This window comes from Rhinolophus sinicus, linkage group LG02, assembly GCF_036562045.2.
Source record: "Rhinolophus sinicus isolate RSC01 linkage group LG02, ASM3656204v1, whole genome shotgun sequence".
NCBI classification, from domain to species: domain Eukaryota; kingdom Metazoa; phylum Chordata; class Mammalia; order Chiroptera; family Rhinolophidae; genus Rhinolophus; species Rhinolophus sinicus.
In genome coordinates this window covers 102,661,029-102,679,473 of record NC_133752.1, presented here as the reverse complement: position 1 = coordinate 102,679,473, position 18,445 = coordinate 102,661,029, and the positions used below count along the sequence as shown (strand labels likewise).

At 41.8% G+C, this 18,445-nt stretch overlaps 1 protein-coding gene across 2 annotated transcripts in view; it reads left to right on the top strand.

The window, feature by feature from the left end:
* The window catches only part of TAF3 (TATA-box binding protein associated factor 3), a 145,783-nt gene that overhangs the window by 91,752 nt on the left and 35,586 nt on the right, over positions 1-18,445 (top strand). Inside the window, exon 3 of one of the 2 annotated variants that reach the window (XM_019738270.2) lies at positions 14,935-16,745. In XM_019738270.2, the coding sequence (XP_019593829.1) occupies positions 14,935-16,745 (1,811 nt within the window). The remainder of the gene's footprint in view (positions 1-14,934; positions 16,746-18,445) is intronic. The other variant, XM_074325012.1, reaches the window with a different exon arrangement.

Sequence of the window (18,445 nt, the reverse complement as noted above, 5' to 3'; positions counted from 1 at the left end):
GGCGCCCCCCACCTCCTCCGCGCCCCAGCTGCGCCCCCCCACCTCCTGCCCCCCACCCCAGTGCCCCCACCTCCACCGCCCCACCTCCTGTGCCCTCCCGCCGCACCTCCCACTTGAGGCGCCCCCACCTCCTCCAGCTCCGCGCCCCCCCACCTTCTGCGCCCCCCCACCCCAGTGCCCCCGCTGTCCCTCCACGGCCCAGCCATGCGCTTCTGTTCCCTCAGCAGGGCCTGGCTCCTGCTCTCTTCTCCCTGAAGTGCTGTTGAGGAGATCTTCCCCTGGCCATGGTTTCCTCAGGAATGTCTCAGCTGAAACGTCGCTTCCTCAGTGACTGTTCTATCTAAAGTAGGCCTTCCTCTCCCCACATGTCTCACTCTATTTATGTTCTGCTAGCACATACTCGCTGTAAATTATCTTCTGTATTATTTCTTCCCTATCTGCCCTCCCAGCATGTAAAGTCCATGAGAAGAGAAACCTTGTCTTTTGTTTACTTACATCTGTGCTGCCTGTTGTATGGTGCTGAGCGCTTGTCGGGTGAGTGAAGGAAGGAATGAGAGAGAGAGAGAGAGAGACTGTCTTTATTTTGTGTGTTCCTTACCCGTGCTGCCCTCCAGCTTCTGCCTCCACCAGTAGGCTGAAGCTGTTCACTCAGGTCTCCAGTAACCTCGCGAGTATTCTTTACACAGCCGCTGGAGTAATCTTTTTCAAAAGCAGATCGAACTATTTTAAAACTATCAGTGACTGCCCATTAACCCTGAAATAAAACCCAAACTCTTTCTTCCCCATGGCGGGTGAGGCTGCTTCTGCCTCTCCAGCCCATCTTATTCCACCTGCCCTCCGTCTGTTCTTACCACACAGACGTCCTTTCAGTGCCTCAGACACACACGTTCACCCGCCACATGGCTGTTCCTCCTGCTGTTTGTCCCGTGTGCCGAGAATACTGCTCCTCTGGCTCCTCTGAGCAGCTCTTCTAATGATTCAGGTCTCTCTTCAATGAATCGGTATTCAGATAGTTTCTTCATTCTGGGAAGGTGGCACTCTGCCTCACTACTACCCCCCGTGTTGTTATTTTCTATTGCTTTATCCTGTTTATCTATTTCCTAACACTTGTCATGGATCATAATACGTGTTGTGGTATGCTTGATGCTGTCCTAACCTTCGGCATAATTGAATGCTCCCTACTTATTGAAAATCTCATTCCTTATACTTTCTTTTCTGGTTTTCTTCCAATTTATTGGCTATTCCGTCTCATTCTTCTTCTCAGGCTCCTTTTCTGCCACTACTTTAAATGTTGGTGTGTCCCAAAACCTCTGCCCTTGGTTCTCTGCTCTTGTCACTCTGCGCATTTCCCCAGGCGTCATTCTTGCACTGGTGGCTTCAGGTGTGACAGTACGCATGTGGCATGCTTGTTAAGTAAGAGCTTACGCTCTGGGTTGGCTGCTATTTCAGACACTGGAAATATGGCCTAGGAGATATAGCCCCTGCCCTCAGCAAGCTTACTTGTTAGTGGGTGAGACTCATGTAACATTAGGTAGCAATGAGTGCAGTGGAGAAGAGGCAGGCGTGAAGGTGACTGAGAGGCAAGTAAGATTGCAGGGTGCTGGTGACCGCAGAAGACCGCTGAGGTGACGTGGAGAGCTGAATAAACAGAAAAGCCAGGAGCCCTGCAGGAAGAACATTCCAGGCCATTCGGAGAAATGGGAATCAGCATGGCAAGTTCCAGGAACACCGAAAAGGCCGAGGAACAGTGAGGTCAGGGCAAGGTCATGGAGGACCTCACAGGTTATAGGCAGGAGCTGGGATTTTATTCTCATTGTGACAGGAAGCCATTGAACCCTTTGAGTGGGTAATGACCCGGTTTGGCATTTGGAATTGGAGAGCGTCAGCTCAGCCTCATCCATCACTCGGCCTTAAGAGTGACTAGACAGCGGTCATATTTAGCATCTTCTTTGTCAAAACTATTGATTTACAAAGTCACACAAGTGTCCTTTCATCCCTGAGACGTTGTGACTTCCTGACATACCTCATATCAAAGAAAATTTAAATGAAGTTCCAAGTAGTTTTAGAATTAAATACCGTCCTTTTTTCATCTGATTTTTAAGAATTTTTTTACATCTGTATCTGATGTATGTGATAAGTTTCTATTACATAGGTTGATTGAGCTCTGAGCTCCTCTCCCCAACTTGTCTGCCATACCAGGAAACAGTTGATTGTAGTTTCATAGTTTTTCTGGTAATTTTTATACTCTTGTGAATTGCTTGTTTTGTGGCTTGTATGTGGATGGTATCTCAGGGTGTTTTTTGATTGTGTGTTTGTTTGTTTGTTTGTTTTGTGAGACCAGCAGCAGATTTTACAGGCTTTCTCAAATATGAGGATCTTTGGAGTTCATGGAATGAGACACAGGTAGATACATAAAAATCAAAAGCTTAAGTACTGATTTTCTTTCTCCCTATCACTTTTATCATTTGGTACCAAACTAATGTTTCTCTTACAGTCTCAAACTAGGGTCATCCCAAATCTGGTCTTCTTTCTGATCTTGCTTCTTAACAGCCATTGTGTGATTATACTGAGCTTTCTTTTCTCAGTGGTTTTACTAAAACTTCTAGGCCTGTACATGCGTAGTTGGGGGAAGGAGGAAAATGGCATGTGTGGGAGCAGCTCCTCCGTGGACTGGCTTTTGGTAGGCGCTGGTGGCGATTAAAAGGTCTGTGCTGTTGCCGCCACTACTGGCATTGACTTCTGTCTGAACAGTTTTTAAATGATTTCACATTGAGTTTTCACTGACAGCACATGATAATCCTGTGAAGTAAGTAGGGTCAGCATTATTTTGTGTGTGTACAGATCATCTTATACTCGTCGATACAAAGAAACTGGAAAGGGCTGCTGCTATAAACCAGGGCCGTCTTCTAGTCCATCACTGTTTCTATTGTAAAGAAATGCTGCCTTAATAATCAGGTATGGCTTGAAATAAAGAATGTGCTTCTAAACACTATCCCAAAACCCGGAGGTCATGTGGCAAATGAGTCTAGTGGGAAGGATTGTATACAAGGTCTAACTGGTGAATGGGATCGCTTACATAATTGGGCACAAGAAGGGAAGAAAATGGACAGCATAGGGCATCAACCCTGTTACAGTTATCTGAGCTATTCCCTCTGAGTCACACTTTGTAAGTGTCCCCTTCTTGGACCCAGGGATTTTAGGTATGTCCAGTTTGATGTTGCTTTAATAACTAAAACAATTTCTCTTTATCTTGTATTAGATACAAGGGACATGGTAAGCATTTAATAAAAACTTAGAACAGCTGTCATATTTCATTGATCCTAAGACACCATCAATTGTCACAAGCACCATTCTTTTATGTGCCACTAAGGAAAACAAAGATACACGATGCCAATTAGGCTATGACACAATTCTTTCTTATCATGTACAATGTTTCTTTTTAACTGCCTAGAACAGATATTTCTTCAAGTTTTTAAATGGCTTGTTGACTGAAACACCAAGAAGTTGCCATGCCCCAGTCGTTCTACCAAGAATGACAGTCAAGTTCACCCGTGGGCAGGCCATGACACTACATCACTATCCAAGTGACAGAGACAAGAAGATGCTACTAATTGTAAAACACCGCAATTTCAGAATTGCACATTTGAACAGCGTAGAATCGGTGAAATATGATAAAATAATTTTTCTTATTTTCCTAATAGTAATACTGCCGAAGCAAATACTTATCAGCCTGTGATGATTGCTTAGCAGCTGCAGGCAGACCTGCTTCCGGTCTTAGTGAAGCTTAGTTGGAGAAGCAGGTAAGAACTGCACCAACAATCAGTTCCAACGCGTAACTCTTTATTTTGGAGTTAGGGAATGACCAGATAATATTTCTTTGAGAAGACAATACTTAAGCTTAAGACTTAAAAGGCAAGAGAGAGAGAGAAGCATGGAAATAAAGACGGGAAGAGTGTTCCCAGCAGAGACAAGCAGAATGTGTGGGTATAAACACCCTGAGGAAGCGAAGAACTTGGTGTATTCCAGAAATTCCGAGAATGATCCCATGGCTTGAGCAGAGTGTTCTGCAGCTAGCTAGTTCTTTGAATTTAAACTAAAATATGTCCCGGTTTGGATTTGTCTTGCCAGATACGGTCACAGTGTTAAAGTTCATGAGGCATATTTAATCTTTTCGTTAAATGCCTTCTGAGGACTGGACTTACTTTCAAGCAAAATCCTTTGTTTTAAGTCAGTGCTCCATAAAAGTATTTGAGGCTGATGATGTTCTACCACACAATTATAGTTGGTCCTCGTTGTGCACAGATGCCACATTTGCGATTTTGCCTCCTCGCAAAAATGTGTTTGTAACTTAACATCACGTTCACGGTCATTCACAGACATGCACCAAGGAGCAAAAACTTTGAAGTGCTCAACACACACGTTTGCAGCCGAATTTGAACAAGGTGACGCTGGGCCTTGTTATGTCAGCTATCGTACTGTAAACAAGTGTCATTTTCAAGGTCTGTTTAGTGCTGCATTTTTCACATTTTGTGCTTTTTGGTGGTGATTTTGCTGTTTAAAACGGCCCCTAAGCACCATGCCGAGTGCTGACTAGTGTCCCTGAGTGCAAGAAGGATGAGGTGTCTCACAGAGGACGTGCTTGTGTTACATCAGCCTCGTTCAGGTAGGAGTTTCAGTGCTGTTGGCTATGAGTTCAATGTTAATGAATCAACAATAACGTAAAGGAGATGTCTGTAAACAGAAACACCCGTAAAACGTGTTGCTCTGCTGACGAAAATGTTTGATCAGAGCTTCGTAGGAACCTAACCTTGTATTTCCCTTAGAAGGAATGGTTCCGTTTTCGCTAATTTATTGTTGGTGGCTCCTTTCTCAGAATGTAACCACCACAGATAGCACGAGTCCACTGTGCATGTCTTTGTGACTAGATGGTTAACGTGTGCTCTGGGGCAAGCCACCCCAAAAGTTAGTGGCTTAAAGCAGCAGCTGGTTTGAGCTCACAGTCCTGTGGGTTGGCTGAGCGGGGCAGTCCTTTTGCCGGCTGCGGCTGGGCTGTTGTCCATCTGCGATCCGCTGCTCATCAATCGCCTCCCTCACACGTCTGACGATGTGGCTGGGGCTCTGAGCCGAGTGCTACTCGCCATCCAGCAGGCTCACCTGGGCTCGCTCACGTGGGGCTGGTTGCAGGATTCCCCAAAGCAGCGCATGGTTTTTAGTCCTCTGCTCAGGTCTCATCCGCCAGCTCTGACCCGTCGAGTACAGCAAGTTCCGTGGCCACTTGGATTCAAGTAAGCTTCACCTCTGTGAGCCCACTTACGAAGGGGCATAGATGCAGGGAGGGGAAGAATTTCCCAGCTTTCCCTACACTCTAAGTCAGGTCGTAAGCACTTGAAGGGTTCTCTCTCGTACTGTTACTCAAAAACCAGAGAGGTAGTACTTCTGTTAACGCAAATCAGTATCGAGGAAAATTGAAGTAATTGGCAAAAGCACACGTGTATGTGATTGCAAAGTTTTTGTTCTTCACTATTTTGCCTTTTGATAGATGAATGGCTAATTTGCTTAATTTGTCTAGTTCTGGGGAGAAGAAACCAACAGTAACATTAGTTTTACAAATAGAGGACAGAAACAACTGCCATTGTCTGTCTTGGAAAAGAAACTATATCCTATGCCAAGCATTCCTATTGAAGTAAGTTTAAGAAAATCACAGTAGCTGTGGTTTGTGCATATGTGTTTGAGTATGAATTTGATTTGCATGAAGGGCTTATACCCTGGATGTGGAATCTTAGTTGTAATAGAATTTATTCTGAAAGACTTAAAGGAAGATGATTAAAATATTAGAGATATTGACATTGTCTGAAGAGATCTCCTTGTATTTATTTCTTTTTTAAAAATCCACAGCATTACCATAGCTAGGCCCTATTATGCTATTGTAATCATAGTTGAACCGGGAAGGGTGATTAACGATAGCAATTTATTGTATCTGAGGAGGAGAGAAAATAGGAGATGTTGTCGTTATCATAAATCATATCATAAATAACCAAAAAGAAGCACTCAGGATGCTTGTGTGGTGTCAGCAGCCGGCCCTCTCAGGCACGTTAGCCCAAGATGTAGCCATAGAAACCCCAGAGTCATACTGTTATCTTCCTCTTGCTGCCGTTATGTGGTACAACAGTATTAACATATAGATTAGGCCATTTATAATACTAGGTGTCATTTCAGGTTGGCTTCTTATAGAGCATTTTAGTTTTTTATTGTGCAGAATGTTAGTAAAATAGTGCTTTTTTACAGGTCAGTGTGTATATAGGTATTACAACACCTCATCTTCACTCTGCTGTTAATTTATTGTGTAATTGATTGGTTGTACTATATGAATTGTCATTGCCTAATTGTCTCATCTTTGCTAGTAATTTCATTTTTTTTAAGTAAATAGGTTTATTTAAAAAATACGTACCCATTTATACATGTTGAGTTTTAAGGGTGTAATTTCTGTGACATTATAGACAGGACAATTTAAAGTATATTCTATGAGGAGACATAAATGGGATAAAAAAATATTTTAGCCTCATTTGGAACTCAAAGATAAAATGTTGAAATGGATTAAGACTGGTTTTATATGGCTGTTGTTCCTGTCTTTCCCAGGCATCCAGTGTCTGCCTGTCTTCCAGCTGCCCCAGACCTTCCCCCGCCCTCCGCTTCTCCCCACCTGAGCCTTACCCTCCTGGCAATACCGTGTTCCAGACCCTTTAAGTCCTCAGCATTCCATCAAATCACTGCACTTATATTCGATTTTCTCTGAGTCTCCTTACCTCACAAAGTAGGGTAGCGTGCATGGCTTATTTGTTAGCTTTATAGCCTTAAACATACATATGTCAGTGGCAGAATTTTAAAAATACTGTCTTTATCTAAGACATGAATCTGGTGGTCAGGATGCCAAGCATTGTTGCATGTGGTCAGTGAGGTATTTAGGGGAGGAATAGCTCTGTCCTGCTCTGTAGACCATCCCACATGCCTAGTCAACTACATGTAGAGATGGCCCTAATAATGAAGATCTTCACCTCTTAGAAGCAGGAAGTCAGGTGTCAATACTTACATTTTGCAGATGAGGAAACTTCGGTCTGGGAGAGTAAACGGGCTGTACTAGGTTGAACTGTGGCACTGGTAACGGATCCCACATGTAGTTTCAGTGTAGCTGCCTGTCTAGTTAACACTGATTTCTGGCTTTATATCCCCACTCGTGGCCACATATGTACCTTGTACCTGTCCCTGCCACAGCACTTGACAAAACGTGGTTAAGGGGAGGAGTTATGTCTTACTCGACTTTGTTTTCCTAGGATCCAACATAGTGCTTGTCGCAGAGATATTCAGAAGTTACTCAATAGACGGGTGGGTGGGTAGGTAGATAGATGATTGGATGGATGGGTGGGTGGGTGGATGGATGGATGGATGGATGGACAGATGATTGGATGGATGGATGAATGGATGGATGATTGGATGGATGGATGGATGGATGGATGGATGGATGGATGGATAAGGAGAGAATGAATAAGCATTAGTAGTAATGAGTCATTTCAAGGAACTGTTTACAATAACTATACCTAATATCCAGACAAATTGAATGGTGTTTTTTGGGAAAAAATGTGATTTTAAATGAATTCTTTCGTACTTGTAATAAAAAACTATTGTAAAAACAGTGGGATGCATAAACTAATAGAAAAATAGGAAAGTTTATATCATCATTGCTAGAAATTAATTTCTTCCTGTGTATGTCCCAAAAAATCAGAAAAAATCTAATTTCAGATACATTTAATTTTTGATGAAGTATACACACATAGCATTTTATTGTCCCTATATTTAAAGTTTAGAAACACACTTGTATTTTCTGCTTAGTTTAAGATCATGCCACTGAATTTTAAAGTTGCATGCTTCTGTGTAGTTAATGAGATAAAAAAGCTTTCATGCCATATGCAAACAATTTGCTTTTTTTCCTAATGTCCGTGCGCTTTTTAGATTATAGTGTTTCTTTAAAGGCATTTACTATTCTAGTTAAAAAGATATTTGTTCTAAGTCAATATTTATGGTAGCTTAGAATTAACCCCTAAAAAATCCTTTTGGTGTGCCTTGTTTTGTTTTTGTACGAGCAGTTTGGTAAAGAAGCATGTTTTTCTCATTACTCCTCTGGGGAATGTAGCTTGTGGGTTATTTATTTGTGTCATTAATGAAGGAAAATTGGATGAAAATGAATGAACTTTGTGGTGTCTCCCGTCTCCTATCAACCTCTGTGGACTTTTTAAAAAGACGTACATTAATGTGGATCCATTTTATTTCTTACATGTAATTAAAAAAGAATTTTGATGCTTGTTCTGCAATCACACACTGAAGGAAAACGTTAATTGGTGAATCTGGGTACAAAGTATTCATGAGTTCTTGGCAGTATTTTTACACCTTTTTCTATATGTTTGAAATGATTTCAAATTAGAAAGTTACGTAGTTTTACAATCAAACGTTGACTTGAAATCATTAAGTGAGAAATACTTTCAAGAGTATCTCTATCTCCCCCCTTTTCCATACATTATAAGATAGTCTGCTACCAATTAAGTATCTGTTTTAAATTGTTTATTTCTAACTGTGGTGATATGTTTGTGCTGAGTCATTCCTGTTATTTCACATCATTTCCCTTTTTTGACAAATGAGAAAGTATACATATATGTAAAACATTTGGCAAAATGAAGTTACTTCTTACTGTAGCAGGTTTTTTCTTTGCTTGCGTTATAGCATTCATCTTGTAGTGAATTTATATGAAAAATAAGGTTGTTGATAGTGGACATGGACCTTTGCCAGGAACTTAATTTTTTTTTAATAATAGGACTTCCTACACCGCTTTAAGTGTGGTTCTCCGTGCCTGTTTTCTTATTGTTAGCATCTGTCTTCTTTTTCTCCTAAAAGTAAAGAAGTTGTATCATAATTTGTGGTATTCTTTGATGAATGACAGTGCTAAGGATCACTTATAGCAAACAACTTTGAATAAATTCTCACACAAAGGATAGTCAAAAGTCTTATCACTGTTAACTTTAGCCAAATTTTAACGCCTGCGGCATGAGCATCAACACTTTCGCAGAAGGAGCTGCCCTTACTACAATACCTGTTACCCTAGAAAGTCTCCCCTGCAGATCCAGCCTGCTTTCCTCGCAGGGGAGAGTTCTAGGGCAGGTGGCTGAGGTGACGCCCACTTGACCTGCAGACGCTAACTCTGGTCGTGCACTCTTGTTATATAGAGATTGGACTGGCAAGAGGTGGTTGGTTTTTTTAATTTTCTCAAAAAAGGATTGCAAGGTTAACTTTGCAATGTATGTCTCTATTATTGACCAGTATTATTTAATAGTTTGAATACTTATTGAACTCTAATTAGCAATTAATTTTCACTGTAAATAATGCTAGCTAATGTCCTCATGTTCTGAATCAAGGAACTAAAAGCAATTCAGAAGTTGAAAAACTTGTTTAAAACCTCAGAGCTGGGGCAGCCGGATGGCTCAGTTGGTTAGAGCACGAGCTCTCAACAACAAGGTTGCTGGTTCAATTCCCACATGGGATGGTGGGCTGTGCCCCCTGCAACTATAGATTAAAAACAGCAACTGGACTTGGAGCTGATGGGCCCTGGAGAAACACACAGGTCCCCCAATATTCCCCAATTAAAAAACAAAACAAAAAACTCAAAACTAACAGTTTTCCTCAAACTCATATTTTTCCCAATATTTAACACATAGATGAGACAGAAGAGTCCTTTCCTCCAGTTTCCAAATATTGAAACAGTAGAAAATGAGTTAGTTCTCTGGAAATAAACATCTTTAAAATACTTCTCATATCATAATGTCACCCTTTTGACTTTGGAACACAGCTTTTATTCTTATGTCTGGATTTGTGTTAAATTAGAAAAAGCTTGTGACTCAAATATTTTCTTACTATTTTTGTACCTTTATGTAATAACATATCAAGATCAAATATCTTGTAATATTAAACTTATATTAACCAAATCATATGCTATTTTATAGTAAAACTGTTTCTATGGAGGAGTATAGAAGAATGTTAAAACACTTTTAAAATGTTTTATAGATTATTGGTAAATGGTGCTTACTATAATACACATACACACAAAGAATACTTTATTGCCATTCAACTGTTATCAAACTGAAACTAACCTTCACGTTGGGGTTTGGGTGACCATAAAGGGTAAAGCATTCAGTAGCCATCTCACATGTATCTTATCCCAAACTCTTTGAGCATAGAGTTAAAATTATTTATGTAATAAAAAAAAACAGAAATTTATTGTATATAATCATCAATTAAGTCTTTGAGCAAGCATAAGCTAGATCAATTGTGTCATTTTTTGGAATTTTATAATATTTTAAAAATTAAAATATATTCACTCAAGTGAAAAACTTTCATACCAGGAAAATGGATTCATATACATGGGACAATTTTACACCAGTGAAAATGAATGGATGGATGGATGGACGGACAAACAAATGAACAAACTACATCAACACGGGTGACTCTTAGAAAGATGTTGGGGTTAAAAAAATCCAAACGAAGTCATAGTATGATACCACTTTACATAAAGTTCAGAAAAGAAGCAAGCTAGATACAAATGTGGTAAAAATATAAAGGAACAAGGGAATGAGAGATACAAAAATCAAGACAGTCATTACCTGGGGGCAGAGAGGAACCAAGGGAGTTTCAGTGACATCGCTAATATTTTGTTTCTGAAGTTAGGTGGCAGTGTCACAGGCATTTATTTGTTATGAATCTTTCTGCCTTTTGTGTATATTGCTTGTGCTTTCTGGTAAGTATCAGATATTCTAATATAGAAAATTGTTATAAATACCTTCATACTTTTCCTGTTCTTGTTAAAGTTTAAGGCTCTTCCAGGAAAATTCTTTTCTCATTTTGATTAATTTTGATGCTGCAATTGAAGCTTTCTTATAAAATCTTTAAAACATAAAAAGTAATTGTAAATTAAACTAATAAAAATAAGAAGCATTTGTATTTTTAAGTATTTCTAAAAGCAGCATTTGTAATAGCTTAGTTTTATAATTCATTCATATTCTTCTAAACCACGTAAAGCTTCTAGATGCATACAAGTTAGCAGCAAGGACTTGAAATAAAACGAAAAAATAAAAAAGAAAGAAAGAAAGAAAAGAAACAGTAAAAATAAAAACAGAATAACCCTTCCTAGCTTGTGGAGACCCACTTTGAATCAAGCTTTATGTTAATTTTTTTTTTCACTTAAACGAGAACTACCACCATTAATTTTCTTTTGCTGGTTTTCTGAGGTACTTTAGCTCCAAATTCCAAATGAACCAGTCTGTTCCCTAAAGTATTTGCAGTTTCTTCCTGCCCAGCCCACATACTTCCTTCGGCTCAAATGCCTATCAGGTGCTTGTCGCTCCAGTAAAACAATACCCTGTGCAGAAAACGCCGATGTTCATGTTGTCCTAGCTATAAAACAGGCCTTCCATCTGGACAACTTAGCCCTGTCTCACTCGTGGTCCTGGAGGTCTCTTTCTAGGGACCACTTCCGTTCGAGCAGTTTCCCTTTGCTCTCCTAGAGCGTCCAATGAGCTGAGCTCATTCAGATGAGCCTCCAGAGAGAGCACGAAGCCCACCTTCACATTCTGGAGGTCTGCCTGGCTGCCTAGGAAACCTTTCTCCTGCTCCGGCACCCCTGGGCTTGATGAACCTCAGGGTGACGGGGGTACAACAGGTTCTGTAGGATTTAGAAATGTAACAGTAATACGTATTCGGAAATGTTTCATTCACTTGGAGAATATCCTCATTTTTCTGTATGTTTACCCTTTAGCAATTGAGTAGATCTGAAGTTCATCTTGTCTGTCTTTTTTTTTTTTAATTAAAGTTTATTGGGGTGACAATGTTAGTAAATTTCAGGTGTACAATTCTGTAATACATCATCTATATATCACATTGTGTGCTCACCACACAGAGTCAGTTCTCCTTCAGTCACCATATATTTGATCCCTTTAAGGACAGGGACAGAAGGAAATGTTCAAATTATCTGAAAAAGCAAACCTTTTCTGTAAAAGGCCAGATAGTAAATATTCTAGGCTTTCTTTGTTGCCTGTATAACTGGGATTTGAGCCAAAAAGGGGGAAAGGGGCATTTCTCGCTGCTAACAGCGTCACAGAAGAGAAAACATTTGGTTGGAGGCTAAGAAAAGATAGTCACCAAAGCAGGAGGCAGTTTCTTAGTGGCCCGTGTAGACACCTAGTAAGTTCGGGAGCTGAACTGGGGGAACAGCGCTCAGGGCCGCCCTGTGGAAGGGGAGGCTCCTCACTGGCTGGATGACGGGTTCCTGGAGGGCATGCCGAGGAAACTGGATGTTTATGTTTTAGAATAGTGGTTTTGAATATGTTTTAGCCTCACAACAAAAGCTGTTTGGGGAGCTCAGCATGTAAAATAGATACCTTTCAGGGTAACACTTCCATTTAATAGAGAATAGGGGATCCAGTCTCTACGGGGCAGCAGCCTCAAAGGGTTCCACAAACCCTCAGGCTCTAAGGAACACCTTTTGCCAACTAGTAGTGTAGGGAACAGTGAGGTGTCTATAAGATGCGGAATCCCACTCTCAGATGTGTTTTCAGAAGGTCACTGGAAGGCAGTGTGTGAGAAAGACGGTCCTGAGGCAGATGGGACTGGAGGCCGTTGCCGTCGCTCAGAGAAGAGGTGCTGATGATTTGAACTAATAGTAGCAGTGGGAAAAGTGCATTGAAGGAAATACAGTAGAAAACTGTGTTCACAGTTGGATGTGCGGAAAGCAGTCATCTGTAATGGTGTTGAGTACCTGGACGGATGGTGGTACAGTTGCAAGTGACAGCAATAATTTGTCTTGTTCTTTGTAGTTCACAACGTGCTTTCACATACTTTACGTCACTCGTTCCCTCGTCACCCCTCAATGTGCTGGTGGTGTAACGGCTGCTGTGAACCTTGATTCTCGTGGGCCTCGTAAGCACTTGACTTTGCTCACTAGTCCTCCTCTTGAAGACTCTTGCCCTCGAACTCTTCGACGTCTCCTGATTTTCATGTATTTCTTTAGTTCTTCTTCCTTTTGTCTTTATACATAGGTATTCCTCAGAGTATCTGGACCTGACTACCCCGTATTTCTCCCTTGCTAATGTTATCCATTATTGTGATTTCATTTATGTCAACGAAGATCTCTTTCACACACATACCCAGTCCTATTTTCTGAACTTTAGTATATTTTTCAGCTCCCTGATAGATGTCACTGACTAACCGTTCATCAGACTTTGTGTCTAATTAATAATCATCTTCCTTCTCTATTTCTTTATTTCCTTTTCTGTTAATGACTGCATTTCTCACGCACCAGGGCTCAAACCTTGAAATTGTGTTTTAATCCTTCCTCCACTTATACCTAACCATTTGTCAGAGTCTGTTCATTCCATCTTCAAAATATCATCAGCCTATATTGCTTCCTATTTGTTGTCACTGTTCTGGTTCAGACCTTATTGTCACTTACCTACATCACTTCAGTAACCCCTAACTTGTCACCTCTCCCTTGGTGTCTGTCACCTCCCATCCATCATATATGTCCCTGCCAGAGTAACTCTGCTAACATATACCCCAGTCACTTTTCTCCTTTGTCTGAATATCTTTACTGAGTCCAAGCTACCAGTACATTAAAGATCATGTTAGTTTTTATGGAACCCAAAGCTACTAGAGTCTAAATGCAACCTTACTTCCTAAACTTACTTTCTATTACTCCCCATTATGTACCCTGCTTTCCAGACAAATTATTCCCTGGTTCTTAACACACACTTCCTATGTTCCACCTCCATCTCTGTCCTCTGTTCCTGTACGTCATCGTTCCCAGTCGCCAAAAATCCAAAACGCTGCGTGGTGAGTAACGTCTTGCCCAGATCTCTGACGTCATCATGTTTCTCCTCTGAACTGCCTGCTGTACCGCTGTAGCTGTCTGATGGCGCTACTCGCCTTCTGTGTGTTATACACATACACTGTGTCCCCTGCCAAACTACCAGCTGGCTTAGGTCATGATTTATTTCTCATTTAGCCCAGCAGTTCTTTCAGCCTTTATCACTGCGCATTACGCACGGTATATGCTGAGCTAATATGTGTAGAAAGGAATAATCCTATCTTATAGCAACTCAGTCAAGTAGGCAGGGCAAGTAACATTAGCCCCTTTGGAAAGGCCAGGAAGCAGGCTTGAAGCGGTTCAGAGATTGCCTGAGGCCTGTGGCTCTGTAGTGCCAGAAAGCTAGCAGAAGCACCACCTTTCCAGGGCCACACTGCACCGCACGGCCTCGCCAAGCAAAGCAGAAGATGTACGTGGTATATGAATTGTGTCAAGGCTTGCCATCTCCGAACTCCAAGCATTAAAGTTTATTATAGAAGTCCTGAACAATGTATGCCTTGTTGTCCTTTCTGAGGATAGTAGTCTTATAAAAACCAGTATATTGATTTTTTTAGAAGTGTGTGTGCATGTGTGTCTGTGTGTTTGTGTTTGTGTACGTACATGTACACAAGAGGAGGAGGAAAAGAGAAAGACAATATTTAGTCAGGTTAGGAAAAGAATCAATAAAAGGGAGCATGTGACAAACAGGAAATACGCGGCAAACTCCAGATCCTGAAAGTCAGGCCAAACCACGTGAAAGGAAACCAATCGTTTGTCTATCTGCTATCACTGATGGCCGCACTTCAAAGAATGACAGCATGCGACTTTGGAAGATCCTTGAAAACTTACCGCTTCACTCTCTAAACACTATCAAAATTTTTCTTTCTTTCCTAGAAGTCATTATTTCCTTCCTAGAAATCATTATTTTTATTTGTTAGTTTCTGGGGTTTTTTAAATGTATATATTTCACTAAAACTTCTTTTTTCTTCCTTTACCAGAAGAAGAAGAAGAGCAGGTACCCACCGATGGGGGGACATCCGCAGAAGCCATGCAAGTTCCCTTGGAGGAAGACGATGAACTGGAGGAGGAGGAAATCATTAATGATGAGAATTTCTTGGGTAAGAGACCATTGGACAGTCCTGAAGCTGAAGAAATGCCTGCCATGAAGCGACCACGACCACTGAGCACGAAAGGGGACGCCCTGGATGCAGTATTATTGGAAGCTCGAGAGCCACTCAGCTCCATAAATCCCCAAAAGATCCCACCGATGCTTTCCCCAGTCCATGTCCAGGACAGTACGGACCTCGCCCCTCTTTCGCCTGAGCCACCCATGTTAGCTCCAGTTGCAAAATCACAAATACCAACCGCAAAGCCCTTAGAAACAAAGTCGTTTGCACCTAAAACAAAGACTAAAACTAGTTCTCCAGGACAGAAGACTAAATCGCCGAAAACCACTCAGTCACCAGCAATGGTCGGAAGTCCTATTCGGTCACCAAAACCTATGTCCAAAGAAAAGAAATCCCCGGGACGGTCTAAGAGCCCCAGAAGTCCCAAGAGCCCCAAGGCTGTGACCCATGTCCCCCAAGCACCTGTCAGACCCGAGACGCCGAACAGGATCCTTTCAGCTACAGCAAGTGAGAAGATGAGCAAAGAGGCTCTGCAGGTCGCACACGTGCACACACCGCCTGATGCTGTGAAGCTGAACAGTGAGAACCAGCCGAGAAAGGCCGTCGTGACTGACAAAACCATCGACGCGTCCATCGATGCCGTCATTGCACGAGCTTGTGCCGAAAGAGAGCCAGACCCTTTCGAGTTCTCCTCTGGCTCCGAGTCAGAAGGGGACATTTTCACCAGCCCGAAGCGAATTTCAGGCTCGGAATGTACGACTCCAAAAGCTTCCACTTCCTCCAATAACTTTCCCAAGTCAGGATCCACTCCTCTGCCTCTTTCAGGCGGAACATCAAGTTCTGACAATTCCTGGACAATGGACGCCTCCATCGATGAGGTTGTCCGGAAGGCAAAACTGGGAACAGCGTCCAACGTGCCCCTCAGCTTTCCTTACCTCTCCTCTCCCTCAGTCTCTCCTCCCACGCCCGAACCTCTGCACAAGCTGTACGAGGAGAAGACCAAACTGCCCTCCTCAGCGGACGTCAAGAAGAAGTTGAAGAAGGAACTGAAGACGAAAATGAAGAAGAAAGAGAAGCAGAGAGATCGGGAGAGGGAAAGAGACAAAAGCAAGGACAAAAGTAAAGAGAAGGAAAAAGTGAAAGAGAAAGAAAAGGAAGCCAGCAAGGAAACCAAGTATCCGTGGAAGGAATTCCTGAGAGATGACGAGTCGGACCCCTACAAGTTTAAAATAAAAGAATTTGCAGAGACCGATTCCAAAGTGCGATTGAAAGATGGCCTGGTGAGGAAGGAGAAAGAGAAGCATAAAGATAAGAAGAAAGACAGAGAAAAGGGCAGGAAAGATAAAGACAAGCGAGACAAAGACAGAGTTAAAGACAAGGGGCGAGAGGATAAGGTGAAAGTGGCCGCAGCGCCCCTGGTCCTGCCCCCCAAGGACATGGCCCTGCCCCTGTTCAGCCCCTCCGCAGCCGTGAGAATCCCCGCCTTGCTGCCCTCCTTGTCGCCCAAGTTGTTTGAAGACAAGGAGAAACCGAAGGAGAAAGAAAGGAAAAAGGACAAGAAGGAGAAGAAGAAAAAGAAAGAGAAAGAGAAGGAAAAGGAGAAGAAAGAGAAGGAACGGGAGAAAGAGAAGAGAGAGAGAGAGAAGAGAGAGAAAGAAAAGGAGAAACACAAGCATGAAAAAGTAAGCAGTTTCTCATTTTTGGCCCTCTCTGAACAAAGTCCTATTGACAAACGCAGGGACACACAGCCATCAATTATATCTGTCCTTTGGATGCAGATCACCCATAACGTCACTGAAATATGTGTGTAATGGGGTTACAAATTTTCATTTTCATTCTAAACCCATAAGCATGTAATCCAGCCCCCTCTAAACTGGAAAGTGTTAACAGTTCATAGCCTAAGCAGAGTCTAATCATAGACTGTAAGCTGTCTGTTAGTTGCACTAGTCTCTGGCAGTTTTAAAAAACCTGTAATCTTGAACTGTGAATCGTATTTGTGTAATTCTCAAGTCTACGACGTACTATTTTGTACCCAAATGTTGGCTACCCGGAAAAGACAGCTTCCATTTTTCTAAGTGCATGAACACCATGGCACTATTCTAAGAGGTTAGCGAGGGCCGTGGAGTCCTTCCTTACGCAGTCGTTTTCTTTTTGGCGAGCCATTTTTGCAAGTATGTAAGGTTATGGCTGTCTGCTACTTTCTGTAGCATCTCTTACCCTTCTGTTTTCTGCTTTAATAAGATTAGGACATGTTTCTGAGTATCTGGGCTGATCTGGCAGCCTGGCTGGTGGGCAGAAAATAATTCCAAATATTTTACAATGTACAGAAAATATTCCAAATATTTTACTACTTCCAGAGAGTACAGCCAAAGCAGCTGCTATGCATCCTGCAGCTTTGTAGAAACTAGGACCTCGGTCCTTTGGTCACGGGAGGTGACCTCTGCTTCTATGGCTTTGCTCTTCGGCCCATGGCTCTTTGGATTACTGTGGTTGACGGGTTGATTTGAAATTTTCTTTTAAACCTTCTTAAAAAGTATCCAAGTGTCCATGGTACCATACCTACAGATGAATTCCCAGAGACCTTTCCTCTGACCTCTAGACACAATCCTGTTTGAGGTTGGCTGCAAAATAATACACAGTAATTTTTTCCACATAATAGAATATGTGTTTGGCCTACAGCACATTCATTACCAATACTTTTGCAATATTTTCAATTTCAAACCTACCTAGAATTAGTTGAGCAGACAAGAAGTGATGGCAACTCTCACATTTTTCTGCCAAACTTTATTCTTTCTCTAATAAATAGCACATGGCTGTTCTAAAATATGAAGGAGGAGAATGGAGATTCTGATATTAATAACTAAACATCGGCAAGCTAACAAGACACAAAAACCCAACTCTTATTTCCATTTTAAAAATCATTTTATTGTGACGTTATTTTTAGGTAGTAGCTGACACTTCCACGTCTCTTATTTTCTCCTCCTCGCACACCCGTGACCTAAGTCCAGTAGGTATTGTTATCAGCATGTGCCGATGAGAAATTGAGCCAAGAGAGTGACTTGTCCAAGTCAAGGTCACACAGCCAGCAAAAGCCAGGTCATGTACACACAGATATACTTCACGTTTCAGAGTGTTTACTGCTAGACATCTTGCCTGGCAGCAGTTAGTCACTTATCCATCGTGTACCTGGTAACTTGGCAGCGGAGCCCTCAGCAAATCAAACAGGGTACTGTTGCTTTCATCACCATCTTAACTTTGGAAAGTCAGTGGAGCTGTTTCAACGGCCATTATGAATTTGAGTAAAGCCCATCAGATTAGCTTGGTAACAGCAGTCTGTGCCTTTCCTCAGCATCTACCTGACTTTGGGAAAGAAAAACTCCTT